This window comes from Cnephaeus nilssonii (genome assembly GCF_951640355.1).
Source record: "Cnephaeus nilssonii genome assembly, chromosome: 1".
Lineage (NCBI taxonomy): Eukaryota > Metazoa > Chordata > Mammalia > Chiroptera > Vespertilionidae > Cnephaeus > Cnephaeus nilssonii.
The window spans coordinates 21,193,382-21,219,392 of NC_137072.1; the positions used below are offsets into that span (position 1 = coordinate 21,193,382).

The window sequence follows — 26,011 nt, forward strand, 5'->3', positions numbered from 1 at the left end:
TCAATTCATATTTTATAAGAAAAGTCAGCAGGAACGTAGAAGGCAACAACCAGACATTCATTTTATAAACAACTTTGCATCTGCAGAGCTCTTTCTTTAAAACATGTCACTGATTTTCAGAGACAAGGGCAATTCATTTTCAATGAAGTCTCCCCTCAGTTCTTCTGATATATTTGTATTTCTTGACTCATAACAGCAAAATTGTCTTGAAAATTAAGACATTTTAAATTACATATTCAGTCAAAATCTAACAAATCTTCATGAAACAGTAAGAATTAAGCACTTACTTTTACTTGAAGATCCTCAGAGCTTTCTGACGACACGTACAAAGCAGCACTGACAGAGTGTTTGTGACTGCATCGGCCCGTGTATGCTCCGGAGTGTGTCTCCCGATCTGTGCCATGGCCCAGGCCATGGCAGCCCTAACGTGATCTTCTGGTTCTTCGGACAAGCAGACTGACAACTGGGGCACACCCTGCAGCGTTGATCAAAAGAGCAAGTGTTATGAATCCAGAGCAGGATTAAATAGTCTCCCGTGTCTCCCAAACATTAGAAGAAATCATTTGGCCTTGATCCTTTTTTCCTAGATGGTTCAATAAATGAGCACCAGCACAGGGGCTGTCATTTTTCAAGTCAATAAAATGACTAGAACTAATTTACCTTAGTTATCTGTTACAATCCAACTAAAACTATCTCTGCTAGCATTTACTCGCCAAATACAGAAGCATTTAACCAAACAACAGAAGCCACAGATTAGTACGTAGGTAAAACCAGATTCCACTGGGACAAATTTTAAATGCTTAGATTTTAAAACCTTTTATTTTCCTTTGTTAAAAAGTTAATTTAGAATACTTTAAAATTGCCTTTTCACTAAGTATAATAGATCTGACAATAAAACAACTACTAGAGATTTGAAATCCAATGAATATTGTGAGCCAGAATTCTATTTAAGTAACATTTAGATGAACTATATTTACTAGAACCTTTCCTAAAATAGTAATTAAATTTCCATTAATTTTGGTCAACTTTTAAGTGATAGTTTTACCCATTTTAACATGATTGAGTGTCAAAATAGAAAGGATTACTTTTGTTACACAGATAGTACATGCTTGTATTTTGCACTTTAGGCTTCAGTTTTATCTAAATAAAATAGAATTAACTAAAGGGCCTCAAATACATCTGTTTCTATATCTAAGGAAGGATAAAATTGCCAAATCAAATTATAATTCCAGATTCTGTATAGGAATAACTTTCTAACTAATTTGAGACTATCATAATTATCACCTTTTAGTACCACTAAAGTCAAGGTCACACTGCTATGCTACCATAGCAAAGTCCAAATGATCATATATACTTTTTTTCCCTGCGACTTTAAATTTGGTTATTAAAACAAATTTTCTGAAGATACCTGCCATATTTCTTCATTGACTTCTTTTTTTCCAACTAAAAATCTTTGTCTGCCAATACAGAAGGTTGGACCTGTCTTCAGAATGAGGCAACTTTCCAAAAAGTTCATTCTCTGGGACATATTAAGACTGAAGAAGCAGGAGGAAAAGAAGTCAGCCTCCTCCACCCCACCCTCAGTTATTATGAATGGCTAATGAGATAAGAAACAAGCATGTGATTTGAAAATTACAAAGTATTATTTAAATGTGAAGTATTATTAGTCTTTAGAGTACTATGGAGGACAAAGAAAGACACAGAACTGTGCAGTTTGACTCAAACTGCTGCTGCCACCTTGATCTTCAACTGACTGAGACGAGGTGGGAGAGGCCAGCAGCCCCCTCAACAAAGGAGGGGGGCGCCTCCTGGTTAGTTTGGGGAGGAAACACAGGAAGCAAAAGCAATTGCTGCTTCTTTCATCATTTTTCCTATGTATAAGCTTTCTGCCGATCCACAAAAGAACCAAGAATAAAAATCCCAGTAATACCCCCACAGTGGCTCTTCAGAAAGCAGCACTGCTGTTCTAGTCACTATCGTAGTCTGTGGTAATAGAACAAAAGGAAAAGCGTAGGATAAAAAGCGAGCAAAGCAAAGAATTATCAAGGAATAGGTAGAAAATAAAGATCTGAGGCTCCCTTTTAGTCTGAGGATTAGCGAGGGCTAAAAAAAAATCCACACTTCTGTTTAACATACAGCAGCAGGCTTTCTATGCTGATAAGAAACCCACACCCTGGAGGGTTGGTGGAGACACTGTAAGCACACAGCCCCTGAAGCGCTCCTCAGGAGATTAACATTTATCCATTCAATCAATATTTCTGAGCACCTACTGTGTGTCAGGGCTACACTGTGTGGTGGGTTAATACCAAGTTGTAAATTGAAATGAGGCCAAATTCCTAGAGCAAGGACACAAAACAGCACTGTCTGACATGTGCTCTGAATTGCCTACATCTAAAAAGAGAAATTTAGTTCATGAAGGGCAGTGGATAAAAAGGGATGTCCTAGCCATTGTCATCTCCTACCCAAATGACAGATAAGGGGAGAATGACCACTGGGCATATAATTTATAACAGTTGTCTTTAATCAAAGTATGCTTTACATATTTGTGAATATATAGTCAGTCCATCAGGATACAAATGCACTGAATATTTCAATACAGGTAATACTAATACTCAGAGGTATGAATATTTTGTAGATATTAAATACTGAGTAAAACTTTAAACTGCTTACAAAGTAAACCTTACTTTAAGCATTGCTTTTAGAAACTTACTAATAAGCCTTAAAAACAGGCTGAAAAATTCTTCAGGTTCCTTTCATTCTAGTCAGTTCCATTTTATAATCTACTAGTGACCCGGTACACAGAATTCATGCACATTAAAAGGGAATTAATTAGAGGGAATATTTTAATATTACTATTTGCCCTTTCTCTATAATAGAAGTGTCAGAGATTAAAGAAAATTAGTAAAATGTATATGAAAATCTTCCTCCTGTCAGAGTCTGGAGCATGCCATGGGAACCAGAGTCAAGTCCCTGACCACCCACGTGCACCACGAAATCATGCGAGACCCAGACACAGCCGGCCCCAACCCCATTGGTCTAGATCCAGACCCAGCCAGCCCCACCCCCGACAAGCCCCACCGGGTGGGGAGCACAGCCTCAGGTCACCTGACCCGGCGCCGGGGCAGGGTGCGTGGCCTGAGGTCCCCCGGCCCAGGTTGGGGCAGGGGGCATGCCTTGAGGTCCCCATCAAGCCCTGAATGACAGGGGGCGTGGCCTGAGGTCCCCTGTCAAGCCCCACCAGGCAGGGGATGCAGCCTCAGGTCCCCTGCCCCAACCCAGCACCACACAGCCTCAGGTCCCTGCTGATTGCTCATTAAGGCTCATTATGGGAACTCGGCCTCCACTGTGGGCACAGCCATCTTGTTACGGTGTGATAGTCAATTTGCATATTCCCTCTTTATTAGATAGGATGGAAGAGTATTATTATAGTTCTGTCTTAGAATATCTCACTGCAATAGCTAGAAGAAAATCAAGCAAGAACAAACCTTGCTAATGATCATCGCCATTGCCAGGTTCTCAGAATGAGCCACCACATAGCCAAGCATCATGATGCCTTATGTTTTCAAGATCCAATGCAGTCAATCATGGTGGCAACTCCTCCTGCATTCACTGTCAGCTGCGAAAACTAAGGGAAAGGAAGGAGAGCGCAGTAATTGTGACTGTAAAGCATAAGATGATCTTTAAACATTACTTTAATATTGCCAAACATTTTTACTTAGGACCTAAAAACACCTGGTGAAATTTGAAATCTGATTTAGTGAAATTATTCTACTTATTAAAGAAATATACAAGTATAATAATCCTATTCTGAATGTACAAATATACTCACTGTACGGAGCTTACTCTGTGCTTCAATTTTCATGCAGCTATGGCACAACTTTTATCCCTATTCTAATAGGTGTCAAAATTCCTCACCTAGACACTAAGCCTAGGGCTAGTTCATAACTAGCTAACTACTGAAAGCCCCAATCACAATTGTGAGTATGAAGCAGATTACTCACTGAATGCTGAACGACAATGTCAGACTTGAAGTATCCTAGCCTAATTATCCCCCTTTGCGAACAATGGTTACTATCTATTTACACTTCAAACATAAAAAATCTCAACCAAGACTTTAGGTGAAATAAAGAATGAGGACTTTAAACTTTACTGAAATGAAGTTGATTAGTCATAATATACACAGGAAAAAGATACAACTGCAGAATCCACCCTATTCCTTTGGCATCTAAGAACTCCGAGCGGGAACCACCACATAAGAGCAGCTGCTAGAGTAGTCACACTAGGCTGGGGGTCTGGTGCTCTCTCCCACCTGGAACTGGACAACCTCTTACTAATCCCAGCTGACCTAAAATGATAAGAATAGCAAAGGTCTACAGTCCCCACAATCTAGAAATGGAAAGCAGGAAATGATTAGAAACTGAGTTTTCTGTCTCAAACTCCATTGATATAACCCAGTAAGGTGCTCAACAAGGGACACTTTTGTCCCCTGAGACATATTTGGCAACATATGGAGACACTTTCGACTGTCACAGTGAAAAAAGATGTTACTGGAAGGGGCCAAGGATGCTGCTAAATATCCATCCTACAGTGTACAGGACAGTCCCCCACAACAAAGAATTATCTGGTCCAAAATGTGCATAGTGCTAGCGATGAGAAGCCCTGACCTAGCCAAATCGTGTGGCACAGCACCTGGGCCTTGTATACAAACTGATGTTTTACTTTACAATGAAAACTAATATTATTGTGTTTTAAAAGCTTTTTATTTTTACCTTGGCTGTATGTTGTGCAACCTTTTTAATTAAAAATAGAAGCATTTTTCTTCACATATTCATCTTTGTCCTTCAGGCAGGTAGGTACAACTGGAAAAATCTCTGCTTCAGCCACCATTTTGGCCAGACCCACAGACTGTTTTGCAACCTGAGAGTGGAAAGGACCTGAGGCTGTCAAGCAAAAACCAAAATAAAACAAAGCATCACATAGCGTCCACTGCAGACATCAGATATAACTTAAATAGCTTAATATAGTCAAATTCCTTTATAAAAAGGAAAAACAATTACATATGTAACATAACTTAAGATTTCTGAGTTTTGAGACATTCTCATCCTAGTCTTATACCTAAATACTGAATTTCTTAAATTCCCTACTTTCCAAATTAAATGTCTTTGTTTTCTGTGGACTATTTAAATCTCTATCACAGATGATCAAAGAATGTGACTTCTGGGTAAATACTATTTCTTAATTATGTAATACTTAAATTGTTAATTTACAATACATGTGGCAATATAGTACAAAAAAGATCAGGCAGAACGGACATCTTATTTTTGGCACGATACTGTAACATTTCAAAGAACTTTCCATGTATGCTTAATTAACATTAACAATTTTAAAACTTATAGGATATAATGAATTATTAGCATACAAAAGTATAATTAATGACTATTAACTGAAAAACAGATTTTTAAAAAGCTATAAAAAAGACAAACATAAATATGACAATTTTCATAAGAAATTTAAATATAATTAGTGGTGAGCTAGAAAACCTTTAGGTGACTTCCCACCCTGATTAATGAGATTCAACCATTAATGTGATTCCTTATTTTAGCAATTAATGTTAGTACTAATGCTACTTCTAATTTTTAGCATTGCACATATTTTTCCCAGGCATATGTTCATTATATAATCCTTACAGTATAATTTCCACATGTTAAAAGACTAAATACATAATATAGTCACATCTATTTTCAATAATAATTTATAAATTATTTTTGAAAATATATTAAGCCATACACATTTTCCATTAGATTAACAAAAATCTGTTTTTTAACTTGTTTTTAAATACCTTTAATTTAGCAGCAGGGTTCAGAATCATCTGGGCTAAGTGAGCAATAGCTCCTGCATCCACTACTGTCTGTGCTAACTCTGGAGAATGCTTTGAAATATCACTGAGGTCCGAAGCAGCAATCCTTTTCAAAGCAATTTCTGGCTCCTGGAAACAAAGTACTAACAGAGGAACTGCTCCACATCCACCACAGCTTGTGACAGTTCTGTGGGACCAAGAAAAGTAATTAAGTGAGTATGGGTGACTGACCCTTGTGCAAGCCATTTTTCTCCCTGACAGATACAGCAAAGAAAAAAAGGGGAGGGTACTTCACTGTCTTGACATCTGCATTTCAAATCAGCCTTCCTGGTTTCATAAACCATGTGGACCAATCCTGAGCTGAAAAGAATACAGGTCAATAGATGGACCTCCATTTACATGAACACATTTGAGGTAGATTAGGCTGAAATGGCTTGTTATTCTTTTTTTTTTTTTTAAGAGAGTAAGCAGATGTCAGCTGTTTAAGCTCTGACAATTCTGCACTTCTTGATATGCATGGTTTACAATAACAGAAAATTAAAGTACCAAAAATTTACTAACCACACTAATTAGGCAGTATTTTGCACTATTTACATGAGTAAACATTAACATGAATCTTGTGCTAATAATGTCGAGTTTTAAATTCCATTCATCTTATAGTATTTTTAAAAGAGTTTTTAAAAATATTATATAAAATAAAAAGCTTCATTTTTATTGTGCATATAAAAACAGCTTCAAAATGAGATCTATGACTAAACAGCATACTTTAATATATATAAATGTTGATGTTAAGATATTTATCTTAACCATTTTACTTGTCAGAAACAAACATCTTTTGAATATACACATTGATTTACTTGTGTGTCCAAGAATAACAGCTATAAAAATAACACATTTTAAATTTTAGATAATGAGAGATAGGCAGACCCATATAATATGTATGTAGAAAGACATCTTTTGAGAAGCATAAAGCACAACACATAGTTGCAATATTCTACTTTCATTGTATTCGTGGCCTCCCTTACTTAATCACAGATACCCATATCTATAATCTTTTCTTTTCAAATTATGTTCTAATTTTCCACATTTTTAGTGCCCTGACAATTTATGTCTTAACTAGAGGCCTGGTGCACGAAATTAGTGCACGGAGAGGGGTTATCCCTCAGCCCAGCCTGTACCCTCGCCAATATGGGACTCCTGGAGGGATGTCCGACTGCCCACTAGGATCGGGCCTAAACGGGCAGTCGGACATCCCTCTCACAATCCAGGACTGCTGGCTCCCAACTGCTTGCCTGCCTGCCTTCCTGATTGCCCCTAACCGCTTCTGCCTGCCAGCCTGATCACCCCCTAACCACTCTGCTGCCAGCCTGTTTGCCCCCAACTTCCTTCCTCTGCCGGCCTGGTCACCCCTAACTGCCCTCTCCTGCAGGGTTGATCACCTCCAACTTCCCTCCCTTGCAGGCCTGGTCCTTCTCAACTGCCCTCCCTTGCAGGCTGGGTGCCTCCCAACTGCCCTCTCCTGCTGGCCATCTTGTGGTGGCCATCTTGTGTCCACATGGGGGCAGGATCTTTGACCACATGGGGGCAGCTATATTGTGCGTTGCAGTGATGATCAATCTGCACATTACTCTTTTATTAGATAGGATAGAGGCCTGGTACAGGGGTGGGGGCCAGCTGGTTTGCCCTGAAGGGCGTCCCGGATCAGGTGGGGGTTCCCTTGGGGTGTAGGGCGGCCTGAGTGAGGGGCCTGTGGTGGTTTGCAGGCCGGCCACGCCCCCTGGCAACCCAAGCAGAGGCCCTGGTATCTGGAATTTATTTTCCTTCTACAATTGAAACTTTGTAGCCTGGAGCGGAGCCAAGCCTGGGTCTCCCTCCGAGGCAGGCAGCCATTTGTGTTGGGGTTATAATTGAAATTTTGTTGCCTTAAGCGGGTGGGCCCGGCCAGGGAGTGCGGAAAGCTTTGCTTCCCCTGTTGCTGGTGGCAACCCTGGCCTGCTCGCTCAAGCTCCATTCCACCGCCATTTGTTTGAATTTGTTTACCTTCTATAATTGAAACTTTGTAGCTTGAGTGGAGGCTTAGGCCTGGCAAGGGCAGGCGGAAAGCTTGGCTTCCTCTGTTACCTAGGAAACCTTGCTCTCTGTGGCTGTAGCCATCTTGGTTTGGGTTAATTTGCATGCTCGCTCTGATTGGATGGTGGACGTGGCTTGTGGGCGTGGCTTGTGGCTGTGTCAGAGGTATGGTCAATTTGCATATTTGTCTATTATTATATAGGATTAGAGGCCTGGTGCATGAAAATTCATGCACTGGAGGGGAGGTCCCTCAGCCCGGCCTGCCCCCTCTCACAGTCTGGGAGCTCTCAGGGGTGGGAGGCGACCCGGCAATCAGGGGAAGGCAATGCCCCATCACACCTCTGCTGCTGCCACTGCTGGCAGTGCAAGCCTTGGCTGGCCCTGATTACCTGAGCCTTGGGCGGCCCTGGGTGGCTGAGCAACCACCATCCAAGGATTGCCTGTGCCTCAGGCCAGACCTGAATGGCTGGGCAGCCACCATCTGAGGCTTGCCTGCGCCTCTGGCTGGTCCTGGGCAGCTGGGGGGCTGAGAGGACTGGAGGACTCTGGAGGCAGGCGCACAAAGCAGCCAGGACCGCCTGGAGGCAGGCCTGGCCTTGTTGAGCACCTGCCGCCCCGGCGGGGCTGAGGGAATTGGGCTCCACCATCTTGTGGCTGTGGGCACTGCCATCTTTGAGGGTGTGGCAGTCAATTAGCATATTCCCTCCTTATTGGCTGTGGGCGCCACCATCTTTGCGACAGCATGAGGGTCAATTATCATATTCCCTCTTTATTAGATAGGATAGCCAAACTATCATTCAGCATATCACTTAAGATCTTCAAAAAATATATGGTGTTTAATTTTTCAAAAGATGGGTACTATCACATTTTCTAAAAGGAAATAATGTTAGAAAATATAGGTTAGCATCCAATATTTGTTTTTCTTAAATTATTACAATTATCTTAGAAGTCCCAATATTGTATAAACCATTCATTCTTTCATTAAACAAGTATTAAGGGAAGGTCATTATGTGCCAGACGCTTTCAATGCTGGTTTAGATGACAAACTTCTATAAATTAACACTACATTGATTAGCAAATATGTTTCAATTTTTAAAATCTAGTGTGAAACATGAAATACAATGAGAAGTCAATATATAATATCAAGAACCAGAGGCAGATAAGAGAAAAATGTTTCAAAAAAAGCTACAACAGACTGGAATATCAACCTAGTACTGTAACATTCCCCAGAAGTATCTCTGTGATTCTACTGCAACTGCATGAAGACCAATAAGACAGCAGGTGAAACAGGTGATCACTGTTTCTCTCTTTCTCCCCCCCGCCCGCCACCCAGAGAAAATGGAAATAAACATAAAGTGTGATATTATATGTAACTTCTAGATATAATTTTCATATTTTATGTTAATTATTAACATGTTAATTCAATTCCATCTAAATTTTACAGGTGCTGTAATATCAGCTTTATTGTATATATTTGAGGGCACCTAGGATATATATAATGGGCTGAACATTTTATTTCTAGAGAGTATAAGGATTTGTTCATCTATTTATGTATTTTCACTTTTATACATAGTTTCTAAGAGTCAAGAAAATGCAGTAGACTACAACTGTTTAAAAGTACTATTAATAAAATTTAAGGTTCTTTAAAAAAATCCATTATCTTTGTAATCCCCACACATTTTATTCTTTTTTAAAATGTATTGATTTTAGAGAGAGAAACATCAATTTGCTCCACTTATTTATGCATTCATTGGTCAATTCTTGTATGTGCCCTGACCAGGAATCGTACCTACAACCTTGGTGTATCGAGATAACACTCTAACCAACTACCCAGCCAGGGCTTACCCTTTTCTTTCTTTTTTAATCCTCATCCAAGGACATGCATAGAGAGAGGAAAGGAACTAGAGAGAGATCGATGTGAGAAAGAAACATTGATCAGCTGCCCTCAGTATGCTCCCCAACTCAGGGTCAAACCCATAACCCAGATATGTGCCCTGATTGGGAATCGAACTGGCAACACTTTGGTGCACCAGAAGACGCTCAACCAACTGAGCCACTCTGGCCAGGCCTTATCCTTTTCTTTTCTTTTTTTTTTTTTTATGCTTCTCCCCAGCCCAGCCCTGCCCTCATCCCCAGAGAGATGTCTTCATGCTGAGGTGGTCTCCACCCCTGCGTCCCCTCCTTCTACCCACTGGTGTTCAGGGCAGCCCCTGCCTTGTCACTGTGCCCGTCCTCGTTGCAGCATTAACTGTCATCTAAGTCCCCGTGTCCCCTGGGGACGGGTCACAGGATTCCCTTGTGAACCGTTTCTCCGCACCCATGTCAGGCCATCACAGCGGTCTGTGCAAGCCGTGCAGGAGAGCAGCAGCCCGGAGGCTGGGCATCCAACAGGTCTTTCCTTCCTTCCTTCCTTCCTTCCTTCCTTCCTTCCTTCCTTCCTTCCTTCCTTCCTTCCTTCCTTCCTTCCTTCCTTCCTTCCTCCCTTCCCTTCCCTTCCTTTCTCCTTCCCTTCTCCTTCCTTCCTTCCTTCCTTCCTTCCTTCCTTCCTTCCTTCCTTCCTTCCTTCCTTCCTTCCTTCTTCCTTCCTTCCTTCCTTCCTTCCTTCCTTCCTTTAAAAAATATATATTTTTATTGACTTCAGAGAGGAAGTGAGAGGGAGAGAGAGATAGAAACATCCATGATGAGACAGAATCATTGACTGACTGCCTCCTGCACGCCCCCTACTGGGACTAGAGCCCGCAACCAGGACATGTGCCCTGACAGGGAGTCCAACCGTGACCTCCTGGTTCACAGGTCTACGCTCAGCCATCTGAGCCACGCCGGCCGGGCCAGTCCATGCCTTTTCTATTGAACATGTGTCAAATGTCAGCCGTTTACAAAGCACTGTGCCCGAACCTTCAGGGGACCCCAAAGGGCTTAAGATGGTGTCCCTGCTCTTACATGAGGGGTGACATTTAGAGAGGCTAATACAACACACACACCAGTACCTCAGGAAAGCCCCACCCAGGAGCAAGGGGCCCCAGACAGGGTCACGCCCGCCCCAGGAATGAGCTGGGAAGGGCCTTGGTGAGGGTGAGAGGAGAGATTGCAGGAGAAACAGCCCTGGGCCGCCTGGGTGTGGGCCGTGGCCACCCATCCCTGGGGGCGAGTTCTCCAACCTCGCCCAGCGCCTGCGGATGTGAGCGTTCAGTTTTGCAATCCCATCCCACCCCAGCCCAGGCTGGACCACGGATGGGCACAGGCCTGTGCGGGGAGCCCGGGGCGGGGGGTTCTGAGTCTGAGATGGGGCCTCGGACCACCTTCCTCGAGGCTGGGCTCCACGGGAACATCTCACTGCGTGTGCAGAGCGGAGTCCCTTCAGAATCCCCATTTTCCCGGGAAACCACTGGCAATGCAGGCGCTCCTCTGGCCACAGGAGGTGGACGAGTTACCACACAAGAGCTTCCGTTTCCTTTCTCCCTTCCGGCAGCATCTCCTCCCTCCCCCCACACGCAGAGTGGGGCAGGCGAGGTAGCGTTTCATCTTTTTCTATATCAATCCTGCCTCTCACACCTCCCCTCTGGCCTCTCTGTCTTATCCTTTTCTTAAATAACAAAATGCCATATCCTCTTTTACCTGAACTCTATAATGTTAATAAAAAGGCAAACTCTGTTCTTTTAATTTGTTACCCAATTCCATCCTAAACTGTCTTCTGTTCTCTCTAGAGTAGTGATGTTACATGTGGGGAAAACTGGGATATCATTGAAGAAAGATTTATCATGAAAGTAATGAAGCATTCAAGGACCTGATTGGGGCTAGTGATTTTGTACTTGTGATTTCCTATAATTTACATCTCCAAATTTAGACAATTCTACAAAACTGGTATCTGCATAATGCACACCCTACTATACCACAGGCTCTTTCAACCTGCCTCCTGTCACTACTCTTTCTTCTATGGCATATCTTTCTCCTCTTCCTTGCTATTGCTTCCTCTGGCATTTCGGTGCCAGTGACTATTGGTGTCTACCCAACAGCCTGTTTCAGTCAGGGCATGGGCTTATGAACCAATAGTGGCCAATCGGACCTGAATAGAAATCAGCTAAAAGCATCTGTAAGAAGTTTTCCTCAGTCATAAACAGAGATACACAGGAGGAAACACTGCCTCTTTGCTGAACATGAACATGTCTACTAATAACATCTGGAACTCCTCCATCCATCTTGCAACTATAATGAAAGAAATGACCAATATGCTGAGGATGGCTGAGTACAACAATGAAAAACACCTGGTTCCTCCATGACACTGTTCAGCTGCATAACCAACCTTGGAGCTGCCCTGATTCTGAACTTTTGTCATGTGAAATTAAAAATGTCCTTATTGTTTGAGCCACTTGTAGTTGATAATTCTGTAACTTACAGCCAAAAGCATCCTCATGTAATTTTGTCTTGTTTTGTATTTAGTGTAAGTGCATATTTTCCTCTCTTCTTTTAGTCCCTGAGTGTTTGTTAAGTGCTTACTATGTGCTAGAAACTTGACCAGATGTTGAGGAAGCAGAATAATTGAGTAAAACATTATCTGTTCTAGAAGACCCTGCCAAGTGCTCAGAAAAAAAAAGCAGTGACCCAATAAATTTATCTTTCATATCTGAAAATATCTTAGCCTCATTTTAAATTTTAAGTGAATCTTCAAAAAGTATTTTTTAAAATCCTCACACAAGGATATGTTTGATATGTTTTACTAATTTCAGAGAAAAAGGGGAAGAGAGGGAGGAAGATAGGGAAAGAGAAACATTGATGTATGAGAGAAGCTTCATTCAGTTGCCTCCCATATGTTCCCCCACCAGGAATTGAACCCACAACCTAAGTTGTGCCCTGACTGGAAATCGCACCGGCAACCTTTTGGTGCTCAGAATGACGCTCCAATCAACTAAGCCACACCAGCCAGGGCAAAAAAGATTAATTCTTAAAAATTACACCTTCTGCCCAGCCGGAGTGGCTCAGTGGTTGAGCATCAACCTATGAACCAGAGGTCAGGGTTCAATTCCTAGTCAGAGCATATGCCTGGGTTGTGGGCTTGATCCCAGTGTGGAACATGCAGGAGGCAGCCAATTAATGATTATCTCTCATCATTGATGTTTTTATCTCTCTCTCCCTCTCCCTTCCTCTCTGAAATCAATAAAAATATATTTTAAAAATTTTAAATTACACCTTCCATTGTACAATAACAACTGACATAATCATATATTATTAATAACAAATAAGATTAGTAGTAGTTATGCAAAGAAAAATGCAGAGGAAAAAAAAGCTATATGTTATACCAACATACTACAGTATTTACACTGGGTTCATGGTACTATTGGGGATATATTTTTCTTCTCTATTTGCCAAATTTTCTTCAATGTAATTACATATTTCTTTTCCTTTAGTTGATTTTTGAGGAGAGAGAGATACAGAGAAACATTGACATGAGAATGAAACATCAATGGGCTGCCTCCTGTACATGTTCCAACCAAGGATGGAACCTCACTGAGAATCAAACCAGCAACCTTTTAGTGAGTGCACTGAACAACACACAACAACTGAGCCTATTGAACAGGGCTGATTATATATATACTAGAGGCCCGGTGCATGAAATTTGGGCATGGGAAGGGGAGGATGGGGGGGGGGGGGAGGGTCCCTCAGCCCAGTCTGCACCCTCTCCAATCCAGGACCCCTCTGGGGATGTCCAACTGCCTGTTTAGGCCCGGTGAAATTGGGCCTAAACTGGCAGTTGGACATCCCTCTGGCAATCTGGGACCGCTGGCTCCTAATCGCTCACTTGCCTGCCTGCCTGATTGCCCCTAACCCCTCTGCCTGCCTGCCTGCCTGCCTGCCTGCCTGCCTGATCACCCCTAACCTCTCTGCCTGCCTACCTGATCACCCCTAACTGCCTCTGCCTGTCTGCCGGATTGCCCCTAATCACCTCTGCCTGCCTGCCTGATCACCCCTAACTGCTCCCCTGCTGGCCTGTTCACCCCCAACTGTCCTCCCCTGCTGACCTGATCGCCCCTAACTGCCTCTGCCTCGTCCCCCACCACCATGGCTTTGTCCGGAAGGAAGTTGGGCATCTGGAAGATGGCCGATCAACCCAGTCTAATTAGCATATTACCCTTTTATTAGTATAGAGAGATTATATAGGATAAGATTGCTTAAATCGTGGGGAAGCCTTTTTCAGCAGGAGGAGATGCTCTTGGCAGACAAAAATACATAATCCCTATATCTGGACTGATAGCCAGCCATATGCACTATACTACCAAACCGGTCATTAAAAAATTGAACCACTTTCTTACACCTTACACCAAACAGCTGTTGCCCTTAAAACCCCTCCTCAGCCCCCACCTTAGGTTCTGTCTTCGCAGTTCACCCAGATTAGGTTCTGATTAGTTGGTTTCTATGCCAGTCAGAATCAAAAGCTCCACCTCCTAGGTAGCCATTGGCTCCTTGCAATTCACCCAGATTAGGTTCTGATTGGTCAGTTTCTATACCAGTCAGCATCAAAAGCTCCACCTCCTAGGCAGCCATTGGCTCCTCGCAGTTCACCCAGATTTGGTTCTGATTGGTCAGTTTCTATGCTAGTCAGCGTCTCCGGGCCTATCTCTGGGCCTGATCCACAGCCTCTGCAGCAGCTGCTGATCAGGCCCTGCCTATCTCTCCGGGCCCATCTCTAGGCCTGATCCACAGCCTCCGTGGCAACTGCAGATCAGGCCTTGCCTCTCTCTCTCTCTCTGGGCCTTGCCAGCAGCCACTGCAGCTGTGAATCAGGCCCTGCCTCTCTCTCCAGGCCTCTCTCCAGGCTTGATCCGCAACCGCCGCAGCAGTGGTGAGGTCATTAGGCCTCTGGCCCAGCCCCAACCACCCCGCCCACCGCCCCACCCACCTGCCAACCGCCAGCCTTGTTGTGATAGGACCCTGTGGGCCACAGGGAAGGGACTGAGAGGTGCTCCATGCACTTCCTGGTGACCAATCATCCGTCTGGTCATTTAGGTCGTGACAGCCCCTGGCCTTTTATAATATAGATGTCAGAGAGCCGGTTTCAGCCCAATCCCACAGGCCAGGCCGAGGGACCCCACTGGTGCACAAATTTGTGTGCCAGGCCTCTAGTAGAAAATAAAAGACTGAGCTTATAAGTGCTCTCACTGACAGGTGTGAAGTATTACCATTTAAATGGATCAATATCTTCTATTTAGAATAATAAACAAAGCTCAATATAACTTTAGATTTAATTTTAAAACAAAACAAGATGAATAAAAGGGGGGACTTTTAAGATCAACAACATTTATAAAATTAGTACTCTCTAAAGCTGGATGAATGGATTATTAAAATGACTTCTTGCTGACGAGAAGGGAAGAGTGCAGACAGGCGTGCCCAGCAATATACTAGTATAATAGGCATGACTGTAATGGGTAAAACCAGCTGAAATCAGGCAAGAGTAATTTTGCTTTAGTTCTCTCAATGACCTCAATCCCTCCTCTTAACTGTTATTTATGGCTAGTTCTTTGTGTAGATTAAGAGTGGTAACTGAAATGTCCACAAGGCCCAGGCAAGTACCTAGAGTAGTGAAGCAAGAGGGTGTAAGAAAAGTACCCTGTTTAGGAGCAGCAATAGACTGAAAAGTAATGGCAGCAGCTAGACAGAGCAGCATTTACTCAGCTTCAGCACAGGGTGGCCAGGTAGGAATATACTATTGTCAGATCTTTGGGTTTTTCAAGAGAAGCCAGAAATCTGATTTTTAATGTGAAATTGCCTGGTTTTTTTGTGTTAGCAACTTTTTAAATTTTTTCTTTTTTAAAGAATGCTGTGGGAGACAACATGGTGCAGGTCAAATAAAACACATCCACTTGTGGACCAACTACAGCCTGCAACCGCCATGTACAACCGAGGCTTACACCTCACACCTTCTAAAAGGCCTTGGGTGGGGGCGGGCTTTCTGTGTGTGGAAAGGTGATGTTCTTTCTACCTGTGATTCTTGCAGTAGTGTTTTGGAGTCATAACAGAAGAACCATGTACAACCGCCATGTACAACCGAAGCTTACACCTCACACCTTCTAAAAGGCCTTGGGTGGGGGCGGGCTTTCTGGGTGTGGAAAGGTGATGTTCTTTCTACCTGTGATTCTTGCAGTAGTGTTTTGGAGTCATAACAGAAGAACCATGTACAACTGAGGCTTACACCTCATACCTTCTAAAAGGCCTTGGGTGGGGGCGGGCTTTCTGGGTATGGAAAGGTGATGTTCTTTCTACCTGTGATTCTTGCGTTTTGGAGTCATAACAGAAGAACCACTCAAGTGGTTACGCAGAAAATTAAAAAAAAAAAAAAAAAAAAAGATGAAAACCTAAAAATGGGCCAAAAAAGGGTGGGTTGATCTAAACATATTAATCTTAACTAATCTTTTGGCTCACAAAGCAGATTTTGGAGAGAATTAAAGAAAAATTAGCTGATCCATCATGAGAACTCATAAAAAGAACTCAAATGAAGAGATCCTCCAAAAGGAATAAAGGAAGGAAATATAGAGAGATATCTATGTATTTAGCAAACTAATTTAAAAATAATCATGCATATCAAACACCTCAGGAATTCTAATTTCTTTTAACTTTATTGCTTTTTAATTTATTTTTTCAAACACTACTTCTAACTCATTGTTCCTAAGCCCTACAAAAAGTTCTATTTTGTTTCATTAAAAAGTAAAAGAATGTCAAGAATTGTCATTTATCTGCATTTAGGTGGCCTTATTGATCAGTTTAAAGATAGGCTGGTATTTGCATCTAGCTTTAAAACATACAGCTATATCCCTTCAAAATCTTTTTGAAATATAGCAGGTCAAAATATATTTAAAATTTGACTACCGCTTATGATGTTAATCTTATGTTATAATAGTCACCCTACTCAACCAAATTTTTCATGATTTGATGAAATTATAGTAAAAACAAATATGCTGTTGCAATTGCCAAAGCTGGTTGTATACTGCCCATACTCCATTCTGATTTTAGGAATGGCACTTCCAAATTAGAAGAAATGTGGCTAGTTTTTAATCTAACTCAGCTATTTACAACTAGTTTAGTGATCTACTGCCGTGTAACAAATCATACCAAACTTAGCTGCTTAAAGCAGGAAACATTTATTATATCATACTTTCTGTAGGTCAGGAATATGGAAGAGGCTTAGCTGGGTGGTTTGGTTTATGATCTCTCACTAGGCTGCCGTCATGATGAGGCTGTAGTTACCTGAGACCTGACTGGGTCTAGAAGATCTGCCTCCAACCACACTCCTGCGAATGTTAGAAAGCTTTATTTACTACTCCTTTCTGGGGCCTTTCCAGCAACTGTTCATGTTGAGGCCTACCCCACAGTGAATGATCCAAAAGAGAGAACCCAAGGCAAAAGCTGTAGGCTTTTATAATCAAATCTCAGAAGCAATTTATTATTACTTCTGCTATATTTCATTGGTACAATGTGGGAGAAACTAAAGAATGATATGAAGAGAAGGAAGCAGGCAACATTGAAGGGCCATCATGGATGCTGGCTACCACAAAACCCTTACTTCTTCACTAACACTTCTGAGAGAGGCAACATCCTTTCATGGGTAACACTCATTAGAGCTATAATTCTGAGCTGAGAAATTGATATCTCCAATTTCAGGTGAGAGTGAGAAAAGGGTGGAGAAGGAATTTGCATTTTACTGTGAAAAAGTCAAGTATATGATTTTTATTTATCTCCCCCACTCACAGATGTCATTTTGTCCTAGTCTGTCATTTCTATTTTTTTTGTTGTTATTGATTTTAGAGAGGAAGAAAGAGATAGAAACATCAATGATAAGAGAAAAATCATTGTTTGGCTGCCTCCTGCATGCCCCACACATGGGATTGAGCCAGCAACCTGGGCATATGCACAAACCAGGAATCAAACCATGACCTCCTGGTTCATAGGTCAACGTTCAACCACTGAGCCATGCTGGCTGGGCCTATTCTCATCATTTCCATACAACTTCTCTCCATCCATTCAGAGCCACTGGTCTAACCTTACACATGGGTTGAGTGTTTGAGAGATTAAGGGTTAACTTACATACAAATATATGCTTTGAAGGTTAAATAATTCTGGCTCCTTTAAAAAATCAAGTGAGTCAAATAAGTCACTGATCTGAAGTTAATGGGGCCTTTGTAAGAAATTACAATCAGCTGGAATGGATGGCTCACTCTTACAGGGCTCAAGTATAAAAAATCAGCTTCAAAATATGTTAAGTGGAGACAAGAGTAATAGAAGGTAGGAAAAGATAAAGACCAGAGTATGGCCTTGGAAGATAATAGGTAGCATAAGATTTTTAAAAATGTTTAAAACTCTTAGCAATTTTTAGTTTTTGTGTTATAACTACTTAACAGCTGAGACTAAGCCGAATAGAATAAGGCAAACCTGCAGAGAAAGTCTGGAGTGCTCTTATAGTGAAGAAAATGAATTACTTGGAGTCAGAGCTTTACAAAATATACCTTTGCACCTAAATTTTTTTTCATTTGTTTTCCACTTGCCTTTATATAATATTAGAGGCCCGGTGTACGAAATTTGTGCACTCGGAAGTGGGGGGGTCCTCAGCCCGGACTGCACCCTCTCACAGTCTGGGAGCCCTTATAGGGAGCAGGCCTAAGCCATCAGTCAGACATCCTTAGCGCTGCTACGGAGGCAGAAGAGGCTCCCACCACTGCTGCTGCGTTAGCCACCCATGAGCCCGGCTTCTGGCTGAGCCACGCTCCTGCATTGAACATCTGCCATCTGTTGGTCAGTGCGTGTCATAGCGACCAGTCATTCTGCTGTTCGTTAGATTTGCATATTAGCCTTTTATTATATAGTATTGCAACCTTGCTTTTATATAATATTCACCTACCTACAATTTTGCATTCTGCTTTTTAAAAACTTAAATGAAAAAATGCATATTTTATCATTCAAACTTCACTGGCATTCACACTTTACTCCACCCTGGTTTTAGATAAGTCCCTAACTCAAGGAGCTCAAGTCATGGAGAAGGCTAAATAGTAAGGGGTCATTGGTGCCCTGGTGAAATTCTCTACAAGAATTCTCTACAAAGGAAGGAGGAAACAGAAAAGGGAGACAGAAATGAGACTTTGGATGGTTAAAAAGTTTACATGATCATAATATATAAGAAGCCAGGGGCCGTCACGACCAAAACAACTGGATGGATGACCGAACACAGGCTACGTGGGGCGACAAGGCTGGCGGGGGGGTTAGTGAGGGACAACCAGACGACTGAATAGCAGGCTGCATGGAGCGACCAGGCCTGCAGGGGGGTGAGTGAGGGATGACCAAACGACTGAACAGCAGGCTGTGTGGGGCAACCAGGCTGGCAGGGGGGTTAGTGAGGGACGACCAACTGACTGAATAGCAGGCTGCGTGAGGTGACCAGGCTGGCAGGGGGGCAGTTGGAGGCGACCAGGCCAGCGTGGGGGGGGGGGCAGTTGGTGGTGACCAGGCTGGCAGGGGACACAGGGCAACCAGGCTGGCAGGGGGGGAGCAGTAAGGGACAACCAGGCTGGCCGGGGGGGGGGCAGTTAGAGGCGACCAGGCTGGCAGAAGGGGGCAGTTGGGGGTGACCAAGCCGGCAGGAGGGATGGTTGGAGGTGATCAGGCTGGCAGGCAGAGGTGATTAGGGGTGATCAGGCTGGCAGTGGGGGGCAGTTAGAGGCAGGCAGGCAGGTGAACAGTTAGGAGCCAGCAGTCCTGGATTGTGAGAGGGATGTCCAACTGCCGGTTGGACAGTCAGACATCCCCTGAGAGGTCCCGGATTGGAGAGGGTGCAGGCTGGGCTGAGGGGACCCCCCCCCCCATGCACAAATTTTATGCACCGGGCCTCTAATATTTTTATAAAAGTGGTCAGCAGTTTTTAGTGTGACTCCCTCTGAGTAATTCCTTAAAGCTACCCATGGGCTGCCACTGTCCACTTTTATTCTTGAGAATGAAGCCAGCCCAACAATTTTAATAACTGCATAATATTCCACTCAGGAAATATGCCATTATAAAGTACAACATAGGGAACTTCTTTGTGCTTCAACCACTCCTCCCTCCACTCCTCCCTCTGACAGCTGTCAGTCTGTTCTCTATCTATGAGTTTGTTTCCATTTTGTTCGTTTATATTTTATTCATTAGATTCCACATATGAGTGAAATCATGTTCTTGTCTTTCTCTGACTGGCTTATTTAAAATTAATTTTAATAATATACATTATTTAACAATATACACAAAATATTATAATTTCAACATTTAATTAATATCTTAAATTTTAATGAGATATTTCACAGTCTTTTTTCATATCAAGTCTTGGAAATCCAGTGTATATTGTATACTTACAGCACAACTCAATTAATCTGCTACATTTTCATTGGAATACTCTAGTCTCTGTTTAGATTTCAAAAAGTTTACAATTGAAAAGTTAGTTCACATACCAAAGTTGTTCTGATCATGCCTAAAAGTATTCCAATAATTGATAATCAATTTTTAAATTTATATTAATTAAAAGTAAATAAAATTAAGAATTATAGTTCCTCAGGTACACTAGTCACAATTCAAATAGCATGTAACTAGTAGCTACCATATTGGTAAAACTGTGGTGTAAATCAAAGGAGATATAGAGAAATATTCTATGACACAAATGGTTAAGTACCTACAATTAATTCAAGGCCAGAGTTCTATCCTGAGCAAAATGCTTTAATGCAGATAAGTTATACTACATTTTTATAGCAAGCTGGTTTATTCATCTAAAACCACAGATAAAAGTAAAGCCCCCAAAATTAACTGTGCAAATTCATCAGGCAACATGATTACACAGCAACTATTTCCTGTAGACCATGAGTTTAAAAATTTTTAAAAAGATGATGAGCATGACTTATGTCAAAGTACAATTCTTGTGCTAACAAAGTTCAAAGCTTTTAATAAGCTAAAGTGTCTTGTAGATGTTTGTGAAATGCTAAAGTACTTTCAAATTTCAGTAAGTACACTATGTCTAATGTACTTCTAGAAATTCAAATGTAAATAAATGTAAAATATAAATAAAAGTGTGTTTTTCCTCAATATCTAAAAGATGTTAGGAGGATTTATACACTGACTGGAAAATAAACCAAGTTTGAGAAACAATTTTGTTCAAACTTAAAAAATACATTATGATGCTCTGTTCAAACCTGATTGATGAAACCACTAAGATACAAACACCCTTCTCTTTATTCACTCAGCACACACATTTAGTGACATTTCTTGCACAGGAAACAAGCCTCAGACTAAAAGAATGTTAGGTGCCAGTCCAGCAGTTGAGCATCAATCAGTCCAGGAACCAGGAGATCACCTGTTCAATTCCCAGCCAGGTTGTGTGCCGGCTCAATCACCAGTAGGGGGCGTGCAGGAGGCAGCTGATCAATGATTCTCTCTCATCATTGATGTTTCTATCTCTCCCTCTCCCTTCCTCTCTGAAATCAATACAAATAAAAATTAAAAAAAAGAATGTTATGTGCCATCAGATAGAGGAAATATTGTGTGGGCTAAGTGTCTCAAATACTATTTGGTGATTATAATGATGATGGTGATAAAGAAATTGTTTGCTAGCCTCAAAGTTCTCAGTGACTTAGGGATCTGAGATTACAGAATTATATTTTATTGTTCCATATTCTGAATTGTAAAAAAAAAAAACTCAGAAGATTTTATTAACCAAGAGTTCATAACTTTAAAATTCACAATAAATAAAAATACAGGAGAATTTACAACATATGTTTTTACTAGCATACAACTAACCCCAAAATGACTAACAAATTAGGTAACTACTGAGTAATGTTATAATTAAAATATTATTTTGTTTAACACACTTGGTTTCTCTTCTCTGCCCAAAGAACATAGAAGAGACATTTCTTTTCCTTTTTTTACTTATTTTTTTTCTTTATTGATTAAGGTATTACATATGTGTCTTTATTCCCCCATTGCTCCCCCAGCCCCCCCTTGTGCCCTCACCCCCCTAGTGTCTGTGTCCATTGGTTATGCTTATATGCATGCATACAAGTCCTTTGGTTGATCTCTCCCCCTTCCCCCACCATCCCCTACCTTCCCTCTGAGGTTTGACAGTCTGATCGATGCTTCTCTGTCTCTGGATCTGTTTTTGTTCATCTTACCTTATAATAGAGAAACATGCAAATTGACCGCACCTCCGCTATGCCCACGATTGGGCCGGCAGGAGGCTGGGGGCGGGACTCCGGGTGGCATATCCGCCGTTGAGAAGATCAAGATGGTGGTGCCCAGTGGCCGGGCCCATGCCGCCGCTCCCGGGGGTGCCTGGGGCGATCGGCACCCCGGGGGGGGCGTGGCCGGGCCCATTCAGCCGCTCCCGGGGGTGCCTGGGGAGATCGGCCACCTGGGGGGCGTGGCCCTGCCCCTCCCGCCCCTCCCGGGGGTCCCGGGGGGCGATCGGCTACCGGGGGGGCGTGTCCAGGCCCCTCCCGCCCCTCCCGGGGGTCCTGGGGTTGATCGGCCACCTGGGGGGACGTGGCCCTGCCCCTCCCGGGTGTTCCGGGGGTCGATCGGCCACCTGGGGGGGCATGGCCGGGCCCCTCCCGCCCCTCCCGGGGGGCCAGGGGTCGATCGGCCACCTGGGGGGGGCTTGGCCGTGCCCATCCCGCCCCTCCCACCGCTCCCGGGGGTCCCAGGGGCCTTGGGCACCAGCGGGGAGCCTGCACCGATCGCAGGAAACCACTGGGGGTCGGCTCCTGTGATCGGTAGCAGGGACGCTGGGTGCGGCGAGCCCAAGGCCAGGAAAGCCTGGGGCGGAGGCTTTCCCGGCCTTGGGCACCAGTGGGCAGCCTGCACGGATCGCAGGAAACCACTGGGGGTCGGCTCCTGCGATCCTTAGCAAGGATGTTGGGTGCCGCGGAGCCCAAGGCCACCGCCTGGGGCCAAGCCCCGACCCTGAAAAAGGCAGAAGGCGGTGGCCACAGCCAAGGCCTGGGTCCCTGGTGCCGGCAGAAAACTGGTGCAGGCAGCCAGGTGAATGAAGGTCTATTGCACGAATCTTCGTGCAAACGGGCTACTAGTCAGTTTATATTGTTCATTATATTCCACAGATGAGTGAGATCATGTGATATCTATCTTTCTCTGACTGACTTATTTTGCTTAGCATGATGCTCTCCAGGTCCATACTTTATCTTTTTTCATTTACGCCTAAGTAAATAGGAGAGTATTTGTGGAAATAAATATTAGAATAAAAATAGGTATAATATACATAATCTCATAAACATAATTTGCCTCTATAAGTGTTTTTCAATCCTTCTAGGATAAAAAAAATGTTATAAAAAGAATAAGATGGAACAGAAATCAATATATCTACAGGCATCTGTGAAGATAGTTGTCTGTAGGGCTTTTAAAATAATTTTTAATTACCAGGCTCTTGTCCCCTTCCCCCGTCCATCCTTACCTACTCGAAGTCATACACTACAAAGTCCCTATTAACTCAGATATTTCTTAATAACATGTAGATTTTTTAAAAAGTTAATTACTGCTTCCTAAGCCTGTTTCACACAATTTACAATGTTGGTTATTATATATAGGTGGTATGAGTGGCATAAGAAGAATATTTGCAAAAATTCTGAATTTTAAAATTGTATTCTCCTTTAATCATTTCATCATCCTCTAGAAGGGAGAAAAGAACCAGGCTGGCCAGCTCTGAATCTTTCCTTACATTATTTACTTAGTGAATAGAAAACACTCTACTGGCAAATGTTTCCGTAGTGTCCACACCAGCCGTTTCCTGGAAGCACCACTCATCTTTAGCTGCCACAATCTCCTCTCCTAACTGCTACTGAGCTGGAATAAAACTCCTCACTTGATTTAGGTCCTAAGGACATAAATCAGGTCTATGAGAGAAAGAATAGTCACACATGTGGGAACCAGCCATCAGGGATTAAAACAGAGGTATCTGGTGAGACTTTCAAATAGAAGAAGGAGGTTAAGACAAAGAATTACGAGCTCTCATACACTTTCCTTTCTCACACCATAAAAATGAAAAATCTCTGAAAGGTTTTGAGTAACTGTCAAGCAGTTCCACCATAATTGCCATCTGACCAGAATAAATCCTGTAACCTCTCTACTTCAGTTTCCTCATCTATAACATGACAATTCTATCAATAACTGAAATGTTTTAGAACACCTAATCAAATGTATTCCTGTTTGCCAGCTCAAGAACAGCCAAAATTTACAAGAGACCAAGTTTACAAGAGACAGCATTTTTAGCTAAAGCTCCCAAAATAAAAAAGTAGAACTTATTTTTTTGTTGTTGTTTAGCCCAAATGTGGAAGATCATTCATACATAAAGTACTCATGCGGCTCCTCCTTCCTCACACTTCCAGCCAATATATAGGCCTTTGTCCTCACCTCACCAAGTCCCGTACTCTAATTGCTGCCTCACTGTTAACACAAGTTCATGGGAAGCACTCCTCCACAGCACTGCTGTACCGCACACAGGAACAAGGCCAGACAGAGGCTGCCAGGTGGGAGCAGGAAGGACGGCCAGGAGCAGAGTGAAGCACTTTTCTGGGAAGCACGGTGGCCTCACAGCCCCATGGCTCCTTGGGCCTCACCCCTCACACTTCCGACCACCGGGGCCCTCGCCTTACTACTTGTACCTCCAAAGCAAGACTGATCTTTAGAAACGGTGAGAGTTTTGACATTGATTAAAATAATTCTGCAGTGTGGGAAAGTGTGGGTAGAAGAGGAGACAACCCATGTGAGAAAAATTCTACTTCAGCCTTTATCAATAAGCAGAAAAAATATAAAGAAATAACATCTTCAAAGTAAGAGGTACTTTTTTATCAGTGTATTCAATAACTGATAGAAATTATAGAAATTATAGATGGTTCAATCATAGAAATTAACCACACAATTTGAACAGAATTAAAAAAAAACACTTGCCATTTCTAGTTGTTAGCCCCAGTTCCCTTTGGTGATCAGTAAAATACTTTAAAATCTATACATAGAAGTAACCTTTAAAAATTGTATTTTTTTTAAGGAAAAGTCAGATAATGTCCATTGGTTTCTCTCCTCTATTAATTGTATGTTACTTTATTTTTATTTCCTATGACATCTTTTCCTTCTATGCCCTTAAAGATATACTTTATTTCATTTGAATCTCTATTTGAGGTTTATATTTCTTAAACTGTCTGATCTACATTTCACCACTAATACTAAGTAGAAAACACTGAATGAATGTCCTCCTATTAATCTCAATATATTCCACTTTTAGGAATTTGGTGAGAAAGAAATCAGGTTATTTGGAGGTGAGTCCTCTATTTTCACTGATATTCAGGTTGTGAGTGGTGACTCCTTTTATTGCTTTCTAGATAACAATTCCCTTTCCTTCAGAGAAATCTATGCAGTAATCTCCTCTGGGAGCTTCTAGGTCCCAGGCCTTTAAGTACCGTGAAATATTTAAATTACAGGGGAATTCCATGTGGGAGCCAGATTACAGCAAAAAAAAAATTGGAATGGAATCCCTAGAACAGACCCTGTTTATGAACTATTATCACTTGGCCTCAAACTCAACAAAAGGGAGGTCTGGGAAGGTTACCTGTGGGCACCTGCCCCAGCATGCATCTGCACAGCTGTCCCTCCAAGCTCTTTGGCACCACCCTTTGAAATACTCATGTTACAATCTGTTTGCCATTAAGTCCTCTGGCATTTAAAAAAATTACTAAATATATTCGCGTAGTGTCCCCATGATAACCAGCCTCTGATTTAAAACATTGCCTTAGTTTTCTCAATCAACATATATTAAGCAATAGTCCTAAGGTGAACCTATCTGGAAAACCAAAATCCAGATATTAAGGAAATAATTTTAATATACTAATTCTGAACCATTCTAAGCATGACAATAGTTTTCTTTCTCGATTTGCTTTTTTTCCCATTTTTTTCTTTATTTTGCCATTACCGTTTATCCTCCCTTTACCCTCTTTCATCTCCACCTCCCTCTCCCCCTGCAATCACCACACTGTTGTTGATATCCATGAGCTCTTTCTCTTTTTTGTCTTTTTTGTTCAATCCCTCCAC

The 26,011-nt window shown here is 42.4% G+C and overlaps 1 protein-coding gene across 1 annotated transcript in view; it reads right to left on the minus strand.

Moving 5' to 3' along the window:
- Positions 1-275: 275 nt before the first annotated feature.
- SPAG6 (sperm associated antigen 6) overlaps positions 276-26,011 on the minus strand; it is a gene marked incomplete at both ends in the record, with an annotated part of 62,145 nt that continues 36,409 nt past the window's right edge. The window contains 10 exon segments of the mRNA XM_079776212.1: positions 276-331; positions 334-475; positions 3,486-3,555; positions 3,557-3,565; positions 3,567-3,625; positions 4,770-4,802; positions 4,804-4,925; positions 4,928-4,940; positions 5,840-6,021; positions 6,024-6,044. Coding sequence (XP_079632338.1) covers positions 276-331; positions 334-475; positions 3,486-3,555; positions 3,557-3,565; positions 3,567-3,625; positions 4,770-4,802; positions 4,804-4,925; positions 4,928-4,940; positions 5,840-6,021; positions 6,024-6,044 — 707 coding nt within the window.